The 19,340-nt window shown below is 39.9% G+C and overlaps 1 protein-coding gene across 1 annotated transcript in view; it reads right to left on the bottom strand.

Annotated features, from left to right (window-relative positions):
• Positions 1-19,340, bottom strand: part of HGFAC (HGF activator) — a 46,356-nt gene that overhangs the window by 2,794 nt on the left and 24,222 nt on the right. Inside the window, exons 8-13 of the mRNA XM_050338385.1 lie at positions 11,309-11,483; positions 9,001-9,086; positions 7,468-7,708; positions 4,121-4,260; positions 1,897-2,037; positions 748-896 (exon numbers count right to left, since the gene is read on the bottom strand). Coding sequence (XP_050194342.1) covers positions 748-896; positions 1,897-2,037; positions 4,121-4,260; positions 7,468-7,708; positions 9,001-9,086; positions 11,309-11,483 — 932 coding nt within the window. The remainder of the gene's footprint in view (positions 1-747; positions 897-1,896; positions 2,038-4,120; positions 4,261-7,467; positions 7,709-9,000; positions 9,087-11,308; positions 11,484-19,340) is intronic.

Raw genomic sequence — 19,340 nt, 5'->3', positions numbered from 1 at the left:
TGACACCTTTCTTTGGATAGGTTTATGACATATATATGGGGCTACAGGGCTTCCAGCATCCATTATGCATGATATTCTTTGCTGCACTTAATCTCACTGCCAACTATTAGCTGCGTGCTGCCTTTTCACAAATTTATGCTAATACAGCACAACCCTCCTCCTTCAAAATGATCTGAATATAAAATCTGAAGGACTGAGGTTACATACCACAGTTTCCAATTGACTGATGTTCTACACCATTCAATCCCATCCACTGTGGAAACCTCAACTCCTTCCTTCTCAAAACTTCAAGACTGCTCCTCACCTCCTACCCAGATGTCCTTATTTCCCCTCAGGCAAGAGGCAGCAGCTCAGGGAGTTGGCTCCATGCAGGTTAGTGCCGGTTGTCCTGCCAGCACATCTCTGCCAGCTGGCCAGCAAACCATTGCCACCACCTGCAGGCTCAGCCAGGAGCTAAAGCAACACATCCAGTGCATTGCCACTGCCTTTTGTGAAGGTAGGAGGAATATAACATAACTTAGCTTACCTGTAGCTCTTCTTAATTGACATGGAACAGGTTAAAAAATAAAGGTGGAAGCAAAGAGTGCAGCCACCTAAGGTTCTTTTCTTTAGGAATGTTTCTTTTCTTTAGGAACTTTTCTTTTCTTTAGAATACCATAATATCAAAAGTATTAACTATAGCACTGCAACATTTCTGGCCATAATATACATTTCTATATTCTGCCTAGAGATGACTCACAGCATTACCTGACAAGCATCAGATTTGCTATCAAAGTAGCCAGCACAGAACATATTTTCAGTGAGTTCTGTTCCATAAATTTCAGGACTCCTGCACTTCTCCTCAGGAATAAGTGGAACCAGTGATTCTTGCAGGACATCTGAATAACCAGTTATATCTTTAAAAAAATCACAGAGGGGAAAAGAAAATCATTTTTATAGAATGTCAATAACATGAAAACACAAGGCACAATACAGCATATAAACACACATAACACTTCTCAGTAATCATGTTGTGGATATCTTTAAAACATAATAATCTTTATAGTGATCTTTCTGATCCTCCAGTCAGACTCTATGCCATGTCCAGACATTAATCCACTTTGGATTCTCTCATTTCCTAGAGACTCAGTCCCCTGACACTGCTGTCCTCTCCCCTTTCCAGATGAGGTAATAAATCATCCATTTATCGAAGGCTCCATTACTTCTTTTTGCTTTTAGAGTACACATTTAGACCAGGACAACATTTGCTCATACTACATCTCTCACAAAATGAGGCAGCCAGCCCCTCAGTCCTTCTCATCTATCTACATATGTCTGTGCCTCAAAGCAGCATGATCAAGCCTCATAAGCCTGAAATTCCTCATCTAAAAGGACAGGATGGATTTTTCCACCTTTCTCAAGCTGGATGTAAGCATTTCTTAGCCCAAAGTCTATCTGGCCCTCCCCAGTAGATGTTTCCAAAGTTTCTTAAAAATCCCTCCATCACAAACTAGTAAATTGATTATGTTTGATTTGCAGTCTTTGATACCTACCTGGAGAAACCAGGGGTAGGATTCACTTGACTAAGGTGTCAGGACATTGGCATCTACAAGCAGCTACCTGCTCCCCTCCCAGTCCACACAGACCTACTTAGCTCATAGCTCATCTCATCCTAAAATCAGTGCAAACATCTGGCCAAGTGAACTATGCTCCAAAGTCCAAGGACTATAAAGGAAGTTCAGCATGACTATTTCAAATGTAAATGTTGTAAACATCTAAAGGCAGGTAAAAAGAATCTCACCAGAAGTCCCTTGCAAAATATTTTACCAAAGTCTCAGTTGTATAACATATACTTGAGCATTATGTTTTTATCATCTTTTTTTTTTTTCTACAGACACCAGCTCTCATTTTACTCACTCTCATGCTTGTGTCCCCATCCAGAAATCTGACATTTCAACTGGTCAGGGAAAACAGTGTTACTTTCGGGCAAGCAGATGGGCTGAACAAACTGGGACTTGACAGCACAGCGTTGGCCGTTCTTCTTCAGCTTAATCAAAGCTGCAGAACAGAAAATACAAGAGGAAGAAAGTGACTGTTCCCTTTCTTTAATGGGATTGGCAGCAATGGGTCTCAGATACAAATTTAATTATCCCCTAAGCCTCTCTTAATTAAGATATTTCAATCAAAGACAGACAGACTCATCTCAACAGCACCTGATTTCACAGCAAATTGAAGGCTGAAACATTCAGCTACTCCCCTTGTGGGAATATTTATTTTATGCTGTGCTCACTGAGCACATTTTGCTTCACTGCCTTTGTAGAGAAAGGGAAAGATAGAAAATACATATGTATCCTCCCACCTTATAGTTAAATAACAGTGACGTATCCCCAAATTTCAGCTGAAATAAATGGGATGTGCAAGTACTCACTGCTTCTGAAAGACTGGCCACTAGCCTAACTCCAATTTCATTTAAAAAAAATTAATTACACCAAGAGGTGGTGTATTTTATGCTCTGTTAGCAAAATTCAAGTTCAGCAAAATTCAAGATCTTGAAAATAAAGGAATAAAAACCTAGGATATTTCAAAACCAAGCTTCTGAAAAACCCCCACTAACCCCTCATGGGGCTGAAAACTGTGTAAATATGAAGCTGTGCAGCATCATGAGATCAATACTGAAAGATTTAAAGACTCTACAGCAGCTTCCCCTGTAGCAAATCTCTTTCATTTGGAGCAGCAGAGGGGCCTTTGTATTTGGTGGAACAAGGGCAGCATGTTGGTTTGGCCACACCACTCAAAGAGAACAGTGCTGAGGTAACGTGGACACTCCTCGTAAACCTTCCCATCACGCCTTTTGGAAGCTCAAGGTTTTGTGAGCACATCTGTTGGAAAGTGAGTGATCCCACTGGATATTCTTATTTCTCTACCAACTACAATTTTTTGCCTTGGTGGAAGACTATCTCACAGGCTGAGAAGCCCACACAAACCTTGCTTCAACACTCAGCAGCTTGTTCTTCCTCGCCTTCCTGCTCTTCCACACCAACTCTGCCTGTTTCTGAATACCCCAAACTTCCTAGCAAACACCTGTGTGGTAGTTTGTTTCCCTTGGAAAAGTGTTCAGCAGGAAACAACTCTTCTGCTGCATCAGTAGAAATCACTGACTGGACAGAACATGACCCCACATCTTTCCCCCAGTTTCTGCCTGCTTGTTTGTTTTTGCAGTTGGGCTCGTCTTAGGCACTCCATGTTCAGCTCTCCCTCAGTCTGGACATTGCAAACTCGTGAGGCATGCCAAATTTCAGAGTAATTAAAAAGGCTATGAGGTGGTTTACATATGAGATGGTTTACACCAGGGTATTTCAGAACAGAGTAGTGCCTTAAATCTAGTTCATCTGGTACACTGTGACAAAGCTCCCACCAACACAGAATCTGAATGCTTTCTGCATTCAGAATATAGTCACCATCTGGGTGCAAAAAACCCAGTACATGCCTGACCTAAAATATTCCTAATGTCAAGCTATTACAGTCTCAGAGACAAAGTGCTCACACAGCTTGATACCCTGGGGTGATGTGCCACCTTTCACAAGAACAGATCGGAAAATAAGGAGTGAGTTGCTGTTCCATTGTCATTCTGACTAATATTATAAGGTCAATCAGAAGGGCATTTAACTTCTGACTGATAAGACAGCCAATTTTTAAACCTATCTCAGTGTAAAAAATGATTCTTAGTAACACAGATTTTCAGAGCAGATGGGGTTATTATATTCATCTAGTCAGATCCTTTATACAATACAGACAATAGAATTTTACCAAGTAATTCCTGCATCAAGCCCACAGTTTCTGGTTCAGTTGAAAAAATGCCTAATCTCACAAAGACTTGAAGTGATGATGAATCTGCCACACATCTAGGTAAATTGCTCCAAAGGCTAATTATCATAATTATTTTAAATTTGCAATTTATTTTTCATGTGGATTTGTCTAGCTTTCAGATGCTGTTATAACTCTGGTAAAACTAAGAACCTCTGGAATCAAAAGCCTCTCCTAGTATCTATGATTTTTTCACTAGGAAGGCAGTTTTTAACACACCAACTAAACTTGAAACTGACCATACAGGAAATAAAACCGTAGGAACAAAAATACTCACCAATATCATGTTCAGTAGGGTTGAACACAGAATACTCAGGATGCAAGATGTATTTCTCTATTTCAAATGTCTGTGTTACATCAGTCGTTTGATTAAATATTTGCTGACCCAGAACTACTCTAATAGTGGATTTTAGGGGGCTGCAATACAAAAGAGAGAACAAGCAGTTGTGTGATTGACAGGACAAATGCAGGAAATTTTCCAATGGCTGTGTATCCTGTAAACTGGTATAACCTCAGCCTCCCACCACGTCCATTATTTACCCTCCCCTAATGCCTTGACCTGTTTCCCAGGCTTCCTGCCTACTGAGAGCAAGGAAAAAGATAACTAATGTTACAGTGGGCTTTGTGGGTCCTGATTAGCCTCATGAAAGGCTGCTGCTTCTTGACAGAAGGGAAAGGAGAGCACAGGCACTGCTGCCCAGCTGCTGTCTGGCTAACAAGTATCTTTGGGGGCTGGAAGCTCTTCTCGTTCTAGAAATTTAACTGAGTCAACCTCAACCAGACTTTGCCAATGAATACAAAAATTACAGAGAAAGAAATGAGGGATCAAAAGATGAGTCAGTGGTGGATATCTCATTTCTCTGGGAAACCAGTCTCCTGAAAAATTAACAGGCGTGGGCCAAGATTTGAAAGGTGCTGGCACACTGGCGACTCAGGAACATCCAGGCAGCCTCCACCTAAAAGATATCACCACTTCTGCTCTGAGATTAGATTTATTAATCTGTGTTAAATCTGTTGTCCAGAACCAAAAGCAATCTGATGAAGGAAGGTTCCAACAGCACATGGATCTAATGGGAAACACCACAACCCAAGGAGAACGCAGTTTTTGCAATTCACATCATCTTTTTCAACTATCAGTTTTTTTCTTTAAAAAGACCATAGTCCTCTCATATCCAGTGTTCTAGGACAGAAAACTGATAAGGACCAGTAAGTACAGCACTTGGGAAGTAAGGGACATTTGGGAATAATCAGGAAATCATCAGTGTTTGGGGAAAACAATACATTCTCTATCTTTGAAAGCAACAGAATTCACAATCCACTCTTGTTTTAAAACCAATTCAGTCTTGTTTTAAAACCAATTCAATCTGCATCTGCATAACTCTACAATGAATTTAGTTAGCATCTTCGACATTGGACCTCTCATATGTTTTGTTATCCAGTGCACTAGAAAGTATCTGCTGTCACACACTGTGCATGGATGCAGACTGGTTAACATCATTGCAGGTTCCCTGCAGTTGTGGACTTAGAGGAAACCCCTGCAGCGCTACAGGCTGGGCTCAGAGTGGCTGGAGACCAGTCAGGTGGAGAGGGATCTGGGGGTGCTGATCGACAGGAGGCTGAACATGAGCCAGCAGTGTGCCCAGGTGGCCAAGAAGGCCAATGGCATCCTGGCCTGCATCAAGAACAGTGTGGCAGCAGGAGCAGGGAAGTGATCCTTCCCCTGTACTCTGCATTGGTGAGGCCACAGCTGGAGTTCTGTGTCCAGTTTTGGGCCCCTCAGTTCAGGAAGGACATTGAGGTGCTGGAGCAGGTCCAGAGAAGAGCAACCAGGCTGGTGAAGGGACTTGAGCACAAGTCCTATGAGGAGAGGCTGAGGGAGCTGGGGTTGTTTAGTCTGGAGAAGAGAAGGCTCAGGGGTGACCTCATCACTCTCTACAACTCCCTGAAAGGAGGTTGTAGCCAGGTGGGGGTCGGTCTCTTCTCCCAGGCAATCAGCAGCAGGACAAGAGGGCACGGGCTTAAGCTCTTAAGGAGAGGTTTAGGCTGGATATTAGAAAGTTCTTTACAGAGAGAGTGATCAGGCATTGGAACGGGCTGCCCAGAGAGGCGGTGGATTCACCGTCCCTGGAGGTGTTTAAGATGATGCTGGATGCGGCACTGAGTGCCATGATCTGAGTAATCACAGTGGGGTTGGATCAAGGGTTGGACTTGGTGATCTCGAAGGTCTCTTCCCACCCAGTTAATTCTATGGTTCTATGATTCTATTCTATGATTCTAAGAGACTCTGGCTCATGGCAATGCAAAGAACCAGCAGCAAACCTTCAACAAGAACTATGCTTAAGGTTAATAAAGGAAAAGGCAATGTCTATTTTGTATTACTGGAATACAAGAGGACAATAAAATTGTTCTTTGATCAATATGTAAGGCCATGATTTTCTCAGTGTTTTTACAGTAGTAAACCAGCTTCCTTGCAAATCAAATTCTAGGCCTGTAAGACAGAGTGGAAGTTTGCACAGATTTTAGAAGCACTGAATGGTTCTACAATGATTTACAAATGGCTGATTCAGGAAAAGAAATACAACAGGAAGGGTTACACAAAAGGAAAAAAAAAATAATTGAGCTGTACAGGTATCTATTGTCGCCTAGTGGAAAACAGTTGGAATTGTGATTACCAGAGGTACTAAACAAACAGAAGAGAGCAAATTACAATGCAGTAATTATGGAAAATCTGTATGTACCAAACCAGCAGCTGGAAGTGGGTGGAAATGTCCTGAATAGCTGCCAAAGTTAGTAGCTATTTCACAACATTTGAAAAACAAATGCATTGTGGCTTAAGCTCCAAATGCTTCAGTACAGCATTCACAGTGGTATTATTAGCTCTACAAGCTATCAGTGTATGTATTCTGGCACAAGGTTTCTGTTTCTCTTGGCTTCTCTACTATGCAAAGGAACAATAGGTATGAAACAATGTAATATTTTCCCCTTCAATGTGATCAAATTGAAATCAGGGAAAGTGTTCAACATTTGTAGAACATTAAGTATTTACAATAAGGTAAGAACATCCTATAGTCAATATTTTCTCCCCTGTCCCACAGGAGAAAAAAACCCATCTCTTAAGAAAATCAGACTCAAAAGTTTAGTTCTTCCCTGTGGCTTTTTGTAAAGCTCAGCCCACTCTATTTGTGTCAACCAACGGTAATTTATTGTCTCCAATAAATCACTGCTTGGCTGCCTCAGCCTTTTTGAACAAAACACAGCAATGAGCATAGTCACCTCTGTTATATCTCAAAATAGGCATAAACATTTGAAAAGGTAACTGAGAAGAAGCAAAATACTTCTACCTCTCTGCAGACTCTTGAACGTGCAAACTCCCATTCTATGTCCTACTTCACGCTACCTTTTTCCTTCAGTCAGTTCATTCAGCTTCTTTGAGACTACTTAAGAAACAAGATAAGGGCTTATGAGATTATAGAAGTCCAGGCTATTTTTCAGCTCATGAACAGCATCCAAATTGCCAGAAATTCATTTTGAGACATTGGCCTTTTATAATCTCATCTTCTTTCTTACTTGTTTCAGTTCAGGTTTGTTGTGAGGACCCACTGTCACATTAAGGGGCCAGTTTACCTGTTAGCAAAGCAGTGTGCTGCTGACACAACCCAGCAAGTCTGAACGAGGCTTCCACCGCAGAAACTCTCTCCAATATATATAGCTGCTGTCCAGGGATGAGATCCAGGCAGAGATGAAGATCCCCCAACGATCCTAGGTCTCACAAAATTTCTCTTTTTATGTCTTCTCCCACATGGTCTTTTGGTAACTGTGTAAGTCTCTACCTTGTCTGGAACTGGTGGCCTCCTTTCCCTGCTTGCTGAGATAGAAAGGGATATGGCATCAGACTATAAATCCTTGTGGTTTCTGAGGACTGTAACTTTTAGAGATGTTTTTAAAAGAAAGATTCATTAAATTATGCAATCACAAGATGGTTCAAGTTGAAAGGGACCTTCAAAGTCATCTCGTTCCAACCTTCCTGACATGAGCAACGACACCTTCCACTAGACCAAATTGCTAAAAGCCCCATCCAAACTGGCCATGGACACTTCCAGGGATGGGGCATCCACAGTTTCTGTGATCAACATGTTCTAGTGTCTCACTAATCTCTCAGTAAAGAATTTCCTCCTAATATTCAATATAAATCTACCCTCTGTCAGTTTAAAGCCATTACCCCTTGTCCTGTCACTACAGGTCCTTGTAAAAAGTCCCTCTCCAGCTCTCTTGTCGCCCCCTTTAGGTAGTGAAAGGTTCTATAAGGTCTTCCTGGAGCCTTCTCTTCTCCAGGATGAACATTTTCCTGAAACATTCACATAAAACTGAATTTTATTCAGTTCCTCAGGAGACTTGCAAGACAGAAGCTATGCCTATTCCCAACACAGCTACACGTGTACTAGTGTAATTTAAATGCACTTATGAACGTTCCCAGACACTGTTTCATTTACCAATACAAATACAATCTTCCTGTTATTGCATGATACATCACATCTTCATTTTCTGATTCTGGACTGAGCTTTGAAATTGGGATAGCAAGGACCAAGGCATTTGTGTTAATATCATCTATTAAATGCTTTAGAACCATAAAAGCAACACATTATAAACCAACTTTTCAAATTAAAACTCTGTTCTAAATTTTGGCTTCAACATTATAACAGGTAAATATTATTTGAGAGGAAGAGCAGAGTCTTTCGGTTTTGGAATTAAATACTGTGTCTCATACATCTTCAGCATGCAGATTGCATTTTTCATTGCTCACAGAGGCCCATTCCCTTCTCTGGGCCCATAATTCCCAGAGTGATGACAATTTGTACCAAAGCATCAATCATTTCTGACACTTTGCCTGTTCTAGCAGAAAATTCAGGGATATTGGCATTACTGTGACTGAAAACAGTAGTATGACACCACTGCTATTTCAGGACCAGAATCACAGATTCTATCACAACTCAAAAAAATGCAAAAGAAGCCTGTTGTCATTTGATTTACTGCAAACAATAAAGTATTAAACACTGCTGGGAACAGTAGAATATTCACAATTATACTGTGAAAGCTTGTTGTAGTATCAATAAGTCTTCATTCATTCATAACATGGATTTTAAGAAAGCCTTTACATACCACAAGTTGGAATGTCACAGTACTCCCAAGACAAACTGTTGTCTTTCATGATGTAACACCATGGCTTCTCATCATCATCTGGATTTCTAATTAATTTGGGGGAGAGAGAATTACAAGCATTAACCACTGCATTGTTCCAAGCTTCCCAGAGGTTTTCTGCTTTTTCCTCTTGCCCCATACAGAGCACTGACAGGACTCTCAGGTTTTGAGCCATCTGACAAAGTGCTGAAGCACCTGCTAACCCCTACAAGGGGAATTCTTCATCCTAAAGCTAACCAAGCCTAAGGTTCTCTAGGACCTGAAATACAGACACATGACTAAAGACCTGTAAAACTTGCCTACAAGTATTTGGATTCATGAGCACGTTCACAGGGTTTAACTACAGCCCACACTGAAGTGCTTTAACAGATATGAGCTCAGCTATTTTCAGAACTAAATCCCATGGGAGAGATTCCTTTTTTAGGTTATTTTTTCAAGTGAGGAAATTCCAACACAGGTAGATTCATAGAAAATCCATAACAAGAATAGCTAGCACAAATGAATTTGCAAAGCTGAGGTTCACATTCCCTGGAGACTCTGAGGAAATGAAAGACTACCTCAAGAAAAAAATTGTATTCCTAAGAAAGGGGAAAAAAGGAGTAAAGGAAACTGTTTAGTCCATTGTTACCTTGGTGTCTTGGTTTGATTCCATTAGGATTTCTCTGTGGTACAGCCTGATTGCCTTTATCAGTGCCTTATAAGTTACCAGAAATTTGCCCAGTGTACTCCTTCAAGAGTATAGGGGGACTTTGAAGACCCAGAAAGATCTTTATTAGACCAAGAAAAATAGACAAGGTAATTTAGGGCTCCAGATAAACAGTAATTCTAATTTCAGTTGTATTTATCACAAGCACTATCTGTTATTGTAAGGTTCTTCAATAATTTTTTTCTTTTTCAACCTGACTGCTCTTCAGAAAAAGATTAGAGCTGAAGAAGCAACACAGGTTGAGTCATCCTCTGCCAACAATGTTTCTAAATTAGACTATTTGAAGAAGATATCTGCAGGATTATATAGTGCAGCAGAGATATCCCCAGAAATTGTAACAAGCTGACAAAAAAGTGAAAAGCTTTTTTCTCAGCTCTACAGAAGATGAACACATCAGCTCCTACACCATTTTGTTCTTTGCATTTCAAATCTGAAAGTGAATATTGGGCATAAATGATGTAAATCAAAGGGTTCAGATTTTATCAAAGCATAAAATATGTGCCAGATAAATTGCCATGTTATGCTGGGACACCATAAATCAAATACTGAAGTGCTTGCATGAGGACCAAGTCCTGGAAAGCAATTTGGGAGGGTTTAAAGGTGGGAGTAGGAATTGCTTATTGTTAGTTTGTGTTAGATAGAGAAGAGCTATTTCAGCATGCATGCGTGCTTTTTATCATCAAACAAATTAGGAAGTGCAGTACATTCTGATTTTCCTGAAATACTGGTCCAACTTCTGTGGGGAAAAAAAAAACAAAAAACAAGCAGAAAACAAGCTAACAAACAAAACTTTATACATCAACCAGTAATTTATGGAGAATCATCCGAAGTTTGCCAGTTTTAGCATTTGCTCATCTCCAGAATGAGAGAGATTCTCTCTAAATCGACCTCATGTAGACCTCAGAAATAGGGGAAAATAAGGTTACTGAGGAGAAGGCACAAACCTATATAGCACAAGCTATTTTCAGTGTAGCTCAACAGAAATGTAGTTTATCAGTATGTGGTTCAGTCAAAATTGTAACACTGAGAAATCTTATTTGGCAATATCTTTGCTTTGTAAGAAATCCAAGAAATAAATTTAACATCACATCTCAATATTATTTCAATATAGTGCTTTGATTTTTCATTTTCAAATAGTTTTTCTCATTGGAAAATATTTTCCTGTATGATATATCTTTCACAAGCAAAGAATTAGAAATTAAATTTAACCATTCCAATTTAGCTAGTGCATTTCTTTCTCCTTTTGGACAGTCATCAATGAACAGTTTCAGCAGTTTTGCACCATGGTCTCATTTGAAAAAAATAAACATTCCCCGGAGAAAAAAAGGACTTGGTATTTCCAACATTATTTTGTGCCTGAGCTTCTCTTGGCAGACCCAGCTATTGATTTAGCCTATTACCAGGTCTTGTCTTCTGTACAGTCCCTCTTGTCAGGCCACTAAATTCAATCTGGATTTTCTGAGACAGGCAAAACACCTGCTTTGAGATTCCTGGCCCTTCTTCTTTCCACAACAAATCCACCTCTTGCTGCACAAATACAGGGCAAAAAAGAACTTTCCTCACCTGCAGTAAGGGAACGGCCCCAAGCCAAGCTGTACTGCTTTCCCAAGGCTGTCGACGTGAAGCTCTTGGTAAAGCAGGTCTGAATCCCAAGGCAAGCAGCTGTGCCCAGAAATGGTTGTCTTGGCCGTGCCTCTGTACTCTGTGCCATTGCCAACGTAGCACCGATGGCTCGGAACTGGCAGAGAGAGAGACTGGTCAGGAATCGGCGCTAACTGCACGTTCAGTACTTACCTCACAGCTGTGAGGTCCTAAACGAGAGCCAGCAGGCCCAGTTCTGTAAAGTGCCTTTCACCTTGCACAGGAACTGAATCCATCAAATGAGGATTTTTTCAATAAAGAAGAAGTAACCCAAGCAGTTAAAACTTCTGTTTAAAACTAGTAGTAAGTTAACCTTGTTTTACACATGCACAAATAATTACTCAAGAGGCGGAACGGCAGAAAATTAGACCTAACATTTGTACCGTGTATGGAAGATTTCAGTCAGCCATCTGCAGCAAAGTCAGCAATATGGATGAGATTCCTCTGGTCTAATTTTAGACACAACTGAGCTCATCGCTGGAGACTCCCTTTTCAGTCAATTAAGAGAAACAGGGATTGCTTGTGCCAAATTGATCCAGCCTGTTTGAGGTGACTTTTTAAGATGTGGTGGATCCCATACACTCCTGTCCACATTGACCGAATCTCCAATGACAGTACAGAATGCTTAAGGCAACCAGCTCAAATACAGATGTACATGTTGAAAAGTACTGAAAACAATCCTGCTCTGCCAGCAAGTGATTAAAAGGCCTGATTTTTGAAAATACTTATTATGGCCTCATGTGTACCCATGTATATATACTATACCTGTGCATACTACATATATGTAGCTACATAATGCAAGTATTTCTACTTTGCAAAAATTTAACTAGTTTCTTATTCAAAAGCCATTTCTTTGTCACCTGCATGTGGGTTATTTCTTCAGATAGGTCTAACACATATTCTATGACCTATATACTCAGCTGCCAAGATCCATCAACAGCACATACCAGCATTAGGCTGAAAAACATATGGGGATGCATTTGTATACAAATAGCTCCACTGAGCAAAAAGCCTACACCTCAAAAAACAGCTCAGAGTATCCCAAAGGAAACAGAAAACCATCTAATGCACAAAGAGGATTAATTGTGACCAAGCCTTCAGAGGGTTTCTTATCCCAGCCATGTCACTGTGACTTATCCTTGACATCTGCAAGACTGGTGGAATCTTCTTCTAAACTTACAAACATACCTAGAGATATAACATCATGATATTGCCTGACTGTTGAAAAACACAGTGTGAGGATGATCCATCATACTACATAGTGTAGACAGCTATTGCCAAGGATCTGTTTATTCTGACAGAATAAGGTGACACGTTAAGAACCAGGGCCCATAACCAGCACTAAACTAGTGAATTGCAGCACTGAACTGCTGATGTGAATTATTCCTCCAAGTCATCAGTGTAGTGACAGACCTCAAAACCACGAGCGAGCATATGGCATAAATTTGGGAGCTGGAGGTCCAGAAGTTTGGTGCAAGAACTTCAGTGTGGGTTAACATACAAACACCTAGCAAAATTGACTCTCTAGCTTGGCCTGGCAGACACTTTTGAGATGATGGGACCACAGTTTGTCCCACCCACACCCTTGAACCAAATTCCCTTTATTCCAATTACTATGAATAAAACATTAAATCAAACTTATATTTTAACAACCATAATCTAGGAGCTCACAGAAAATAATTTGTTTATCATTTGTACCGCTAGCAATAGTAACCATGTCTTGGCAATCCTGCCATTTATTTTCTGGGCAACTTGCAAGTTATGCTGCTTTGCTTGCCTGAAACAGTGTCATGAAAATACCACCATCGTGCTGTATGCTAAATTCTTTCATTTTTCCATGCATGTGCAAAATGCTGTTTTTATTTGTACCCTACTTATTGCATTCAGAAACAATTTAGAGTTGACTACATTTATGAGGATGAAACAAGATATTCTGTTTCAATGCAAAACCAGGGCCATGTTCTGCAATACCAATAGTTTGGACACCTTGCAGATAGTGTTTAAAAGTTGTGCTCATCCTTGTCAGTCTTAAAATTCAATGTATCCCTGTTTCATCAGGTCTGCCAGTCATTGCTAAAGCTGCCAGAATATTTTAACTGGAAAAGTTTGGCTCCTTTTTAAACCCTTCCTCACGTTCTCTTTCTGTAACTAAGAAGGTCAGATTACATCTTGCACTTGCTGAGAGGAACAGTAATATCTCTCAAACAGTTTTTTATTTCTTTTTAGTTTTATAAGGAGTATTTTGGGCACAGACATAACATGATTTAATCTCATGTCTCGTGGAGAAACTTCTGAGTTAACACAGTTGTTTCATTAGTGGCTTTCCATTGGTCTGTGCTCCACTCCAGCAACCTCCAGTAACATCCTGGAACCCACAATGGCTCTCATTAATGGGTTCTTCATTACGTAACTAAGGCCATAAGAAGTATATGCAAAACCTAATACATTTTATCACCTATAATTCAGGACAAACAGTTTAAAAAAAAAAAAAAAATCTCTGCAACTATTGAGGTCATATAGATCTTTTTCCTCTAATTCTCTCTTTTTTTTTTTTTTTTAGCTGTTACAGCACTGAAAAAAATCTCCTTTTCCCTCTTTGTCAGAAATGGTGTGTTGGTGGTCTGCTTTCAGCAGGTCTTAATGGGTTGCTCTGACTGGGAATTGTTCATTCCCAAATCTGTATAGGTTCCACAATGTCTGATAATTCTGAAACATATTTATTTTCTTATGTGCAGAAAGTAATGGAGGATATAATATGGGTTTTTTTCTTCATTCACTTCCCTGTGCTACTGCCAATCACTATGTTAAGAGTAGAAATGGCCTAAACATTCATATTATGAAAGTTTTGATGCAAATGCAGATCCAAGGTAATCTACAGTCCTATGCCACTATCACTATTCTTCATTTCTTTTAGGAAAAAAAAAATTTAAAATTTAAAACTAGGAATAATGTCCTGTCATGTTTTATTTTTAAAATCCAAGATATTGCAATTGTTCACATAAAACATTCCAATTGTGTTAGGGTGGCATATTTTATCAGCATGTCACACCAAGTCTTTGCCTTTTAATTTTCCAATAAAAAGCAGGTTTGGGCCTTAAAATTAACAGCAACCTGAAATAGCAGTTATACAACCAGTTCTAAATGCTAACTGCCTGAAAACATTTCACAAACTTTTTGTCTCCAGATCTTTTTTCAAGTTCTGTAGTTACATACCTGAATACTTTTAGGAGTTTGCTTTGAAAGTCTTTCTGCGGAAAACAATGTATCTTTCAGATTTTCTTTTCCCCAGAACATCTCATCAGCAATTTTCCTGATGTTTTTCAGCTTTGATTGTATTTTCCTTCCAGATACACATAAGCTGTTTCATTCTGGTAATAAAAATACATTTTTTCCCCTGATAGTCCTAATTCTGGGACAGCAAAGTTTTAAGTAACCCTTTCACTCAGAAATGCTTTGTTTTCTCCCTGATCAACCTGTAATGCTGTTATTAAATATAATATTAGAATAATTTATTTTTTAATTGCTCTATATAAGCTGAAGACAGGAAAGAAAAGGGGGGAAGAGGAAAAGGACATACATCCCCCCTCTGCTTACAAATGCCTTTACAAGTGGTCTTCTCCAGTGTCTAAAATATCAATTACCCCCATGGAAGAGTTCTTAGAAAATCATAAACTAAAGCAAAACATGGGTGGAATTAGGAGAACATCCTCCATCCAGAGCTTTCCTGGAGCACATGACCACTCCTGTTGCAGTGCCTCAGGAAGCTCCAGAGCTGGAAGCTCCAAAGGCTGGAGTGCTTTGAGCCTAAGCCCTACGTTGCCTGTGCTGGTCTGAGAGAGCACTCCAGCACTCACTGGGTAGCAACTGGTTTGCAAGACAGGGCACTCACATCTCTCTAAAGTCTTCCTTAAACTTCTACAAATGTATATTTTCACCTAAGCCTGTTTCATCTATTAACAATCACAGAATACGCTGAGTTGGAAGGGACCCAGCAGGATCATCAAGTCCAACTCCTGGCCCTGCACAGGACACTCAAGAATCCCACCATGTGCCTGAGAGCATTGTCCAAACACTTCTTGAACTCAGACAGGCTTGGTTCTGTGACTCCTTCCCTGGGAAGCCTGTTCTACTGCTCAACCAACTTCTCGATGAAAAACCTTTTCCTGATATATAACCTAAACCTGCCCTGACTCAGCTTTATGTCATTTCCTCAAGATGAAAAGTAATGAACAATGACATTTTATGCCTCTGCCTAAGTTTATTGCTTACACAGCCTCAGCACTGCAGGATGTGTTGCTCTTCAAGGCATCCTTTACACAGGTAATTTCAAGTTTCCTTTCTGTGTGAGCTCGGACTCATCAGATGCCTGCAGAAGGGTCTATCTTTTCTTGATTCCCCAAGAAGTTCCCTGACCTCCTTTCCTGGGTATCTGTGAGATCCTCTCAGAGATGAAAGGTGGGAAAGCCCTTGATTTCAGGGAGCTGCACTTCCCCCACTGCACACACAGCTAACCACTAGCCTGGGCTGGCAATAAATGTGTGGCAGAAAGGAGTCCAGTATTCGTAGAGATTGCTCTTGCAAGCATCTCATTTCATTAAATAATGCACTGAAACAATACACAGAGACACACACCCTGCCAGGTATTCTGAAAGCCATAAGGCAAATATTCCTGTGCCAAATGAAACTAAAACACCACGCAGAGAGCTTTGAAAGACATCTACATTAACTTAGCCCTGCTTTCAAAGGAAGATTTGGTTTATCTTCCAGCATCTCCCTATGCCACTGAAAATCTCTGTACATATTTGGGAGGGGAAGGTGCCCAGCTGGACATAGATCCCACACCACACCCTTGAACCAAATTCCCTTTATTCCAATTACTATGAATAAAACATTAAATCAAACTTATATTTTAACAACCATAATCTAGGAGCTCACAGAAAATAATTTGTTTATCATTTGTACCACTAGCAATAGTAACCATGTCTTGGCAATCCTGCCATTTATTTTCTGGGCAACTTGCAAGTTGTGCTGCTTTGCTTGCCTGAAACATTGTCATGAAAATACCACCATCATGCTGTATGCTAAATTCTTTCATTTTTCCATGCATGTGCAAAATGCTGTTTTTATTTGTACCCTACTTATTGCATTCAGAAACAATTTAGCGTTGACTACATTTATGAGGATGAAACAAGAGATTCTGTTTCAGTGCAAAACCAGGGCCATGTTCTGCAATACCAATAGTTTGGACACCTTGCAGATAGTGTTTAAAAGTTGTGCTCATCCTTGTCAGTCTTAAAATTCAATGTATCCCTGTTTCATCAGGTCTGCCAGTCATTGCTAAAGCTGCCAGAATATTTTAACTGGAAAAGTTTGGCTCCTTTTTAAACCCTTCCTCACGTTCTCTTTCTGTAACTAAGAAGGTCAGATTACATCTTGCACTTGCTGAGAGGAACAGTAATATCTCTCAAACAGTTTTTTATTTCTTTTTAGTTTTATAAGGAGTATTTTGGGCACAGACATAACATGACTTAATCTCATGTCTCGTGGAGAAGCTTCTGAGTTAACACAGTTGTTTCATTAGTGGCTTTCCATTGGTCTGTGCTCCACTCCAGCAACCTCCAGTAACATCCTGGAACCCACGATGGCTCTAATTAATGGGTTCTTCATTACCTAACTAAGGCCATAAGAAGTATATGCAAAACCTAATACATTTTATCACCTATAATTCAGGACAAACAGTTTTAAAAAAAAAAAAAAAATCTCTGCAACTATTGAGGTCATATAGATCTTTTTCCTCTAATTCTCTTTTTTTTTTTTTTTTTTTTTAGCTGTTACAGCACTGAAAAAAATCTCTTTTTCCCTCTTTGTCAGAAATGGTGTGTAGGTGGTCTGCTTTCAGCAGGTCTTAATGGGTTGCTCTGACTGGGAATTGTTCATTCCCAAATCTGTATAGGTTCCACAATGTCTGATAATTCTGAAACATATTTATTTTCTTATGTGCAGAAAGTAATGGAGGATATAATATGGGGGTTTTTTCTTCATTCACTTCCCTGTGCTACTGCCAATCACTATGTTAAGAGTAGAAATGGCCTAAACATTCATATTATGAAAGTTTTGATGCAAATGCAGATTCAAGGTAATCTACAGTCCTATGCCACTATCACTATTCTTCATTTCTTTTAGGAAAAAAAAATTAAAATTTAAAACTAGGAATAATGTCCTGTCATGTTTTATTTTTAAAATCCAAGATATTGCAATTGTTCACATAAAACATTCCAATTGTGTTAGGGTGGCATATTTTATCAGCATGTCACACCAAGTCTTTGCCTTTTAATTTTCCAATAAAAAGCAGGTTTGGGCCTTAAAATTAACAGCAACTTGAAATAGCAGTTATACAACCAGTTCTAAATGCTAACTGCCTGAAAACATTTCACAAACTTTTTGTCTCCAGATCTTTTTTCAAGTTCTATAGTTACATACCTAAGTACTTTTAGGAGTTTGCTTTGGAAGTCTTTCTGTGGAAAACAATGTATCTTTCAGATTTTCTTTTCCCCAGAACATCTCATCAGCAATTTTCCTGATGCTTTTCAGCTTTGATTGTATTTTCCTTCCAGATACACATAAGCTGTTTCATTCTGGTAATAAAAATACATTTTTCCCCTGATAGTCCTAATTCTGGGACAGCAAAGTTTTAAGTAACCCTTTCACTCAGAAATGCTTTGTTTTCTCCCTGACCAACCTGTAATCCTGTTATTAAATACAATATTAGAATAATTTTTTTTTTTATCGCTCTATATAAGCTGAAGACAGGAAAGGAGAGGGGGGAAGAGGAAAAGGACATACATCCCCTCTCTGCTTACAAATGCCCTTACAAGTGGTCTTCTCCAGTGTCTAAAATATCAATTACCCCAATGGAAGAGTTCTTAGAAAATCATAAACTAAAGCAAAACATGGGTGGAATTAGGAGAACATCCTCCATCCAGAGCTTTCCTGGAGCACATGACCACTCCTGTTGCAGTGCCTCAGGAAGCTCCAGAGCTGGAAGCTCCAAAGGCTGGAGTGCTTTGAGCCTAAGCCCTACGTTGCCTGTGCTGGTCTGAGCACTCCAGCACTCACTGGGTAGCAATTGGTTTGCAAGACAGGGCACTCACATCTCTCTAAAGTCTTCCTTAAACTTCTACAAATGTATATTTTCACCTAAGCCTGTTTCATCTATTAACAATCACAGAATACGCTGAGTTGGAAGGGACCCAGCAGGATCATCAAGTCCAACTCCTGGCCCTGCAAAGGACACTCAAGAATCCCACCATGTGCCTGAGAGCATTGTCCAAACACTTCTTGAACTCAGACAGGCTTGGTTCTGTGACTCCTTCCCTGGGAAGCCTGTTCTACTGCTCAACCAACTTCTCGATGAAAAACCTTTTCCTGATATATAACCTAAACCTGCCCTGACTCAGCTTTATGTCATTTCCTCAAGATGAAAAGTAATGAACAATGACATATTATGCCTCTACCTAAGTTTATTGCTTACACAGCCTCAGCACTGCAGGATGTGTTGCTCTTCAAGGCATCCTTTACACAGGTAATTTCAAGTTTCCTTTCTGTGTGAGCTCGGACACATCAGATGCCTGCAGAAGGGTCTATCTTTTCTTGATTTTCCAAGAAGTTCCCTGACCTCCTTTCCTGGGTATCTGTGAGATCCTCTCAGAGATGAAAGGTGGGAAAGCCTTTGATTTCAGGGAGCTGCACTTCCCCCACTGCACACACAGCTAACCACTAGCCTGGGCTGGCAATAAATGTGTGGCAGAAAGGAGTCTAGTATTCGTAGAGATTGCTCTTGCAAGCACCTCATTTCTTTAAATAATGCACTGAAACAAAACACACAGAGACACACACCCTGCCAGGTATTCTGAAAGCGATAAGGCAAATATTCCTGTGCCAAATGAAACTAAAA

Source organism: Myiozetetes cayanensis, unplaced genomic scaffold, assembly GCF_022539395.1.
Source record: "Myiozetetes cayanensis isolate MyiCay16 unplaced genomic scaffold, myiCay2020 scf7, whole genome shotgun sequence".
Classification (NCBI taxonomy): Eukaryota; Metazoa; Chordata; class Aves; order Passeriformes; family Tyrannidae; genus Myiozetetes; species Myiozetetes cayanensis.
This window is presented reverse-complemented; position numbering and strand designations above follow the sequence as displayed.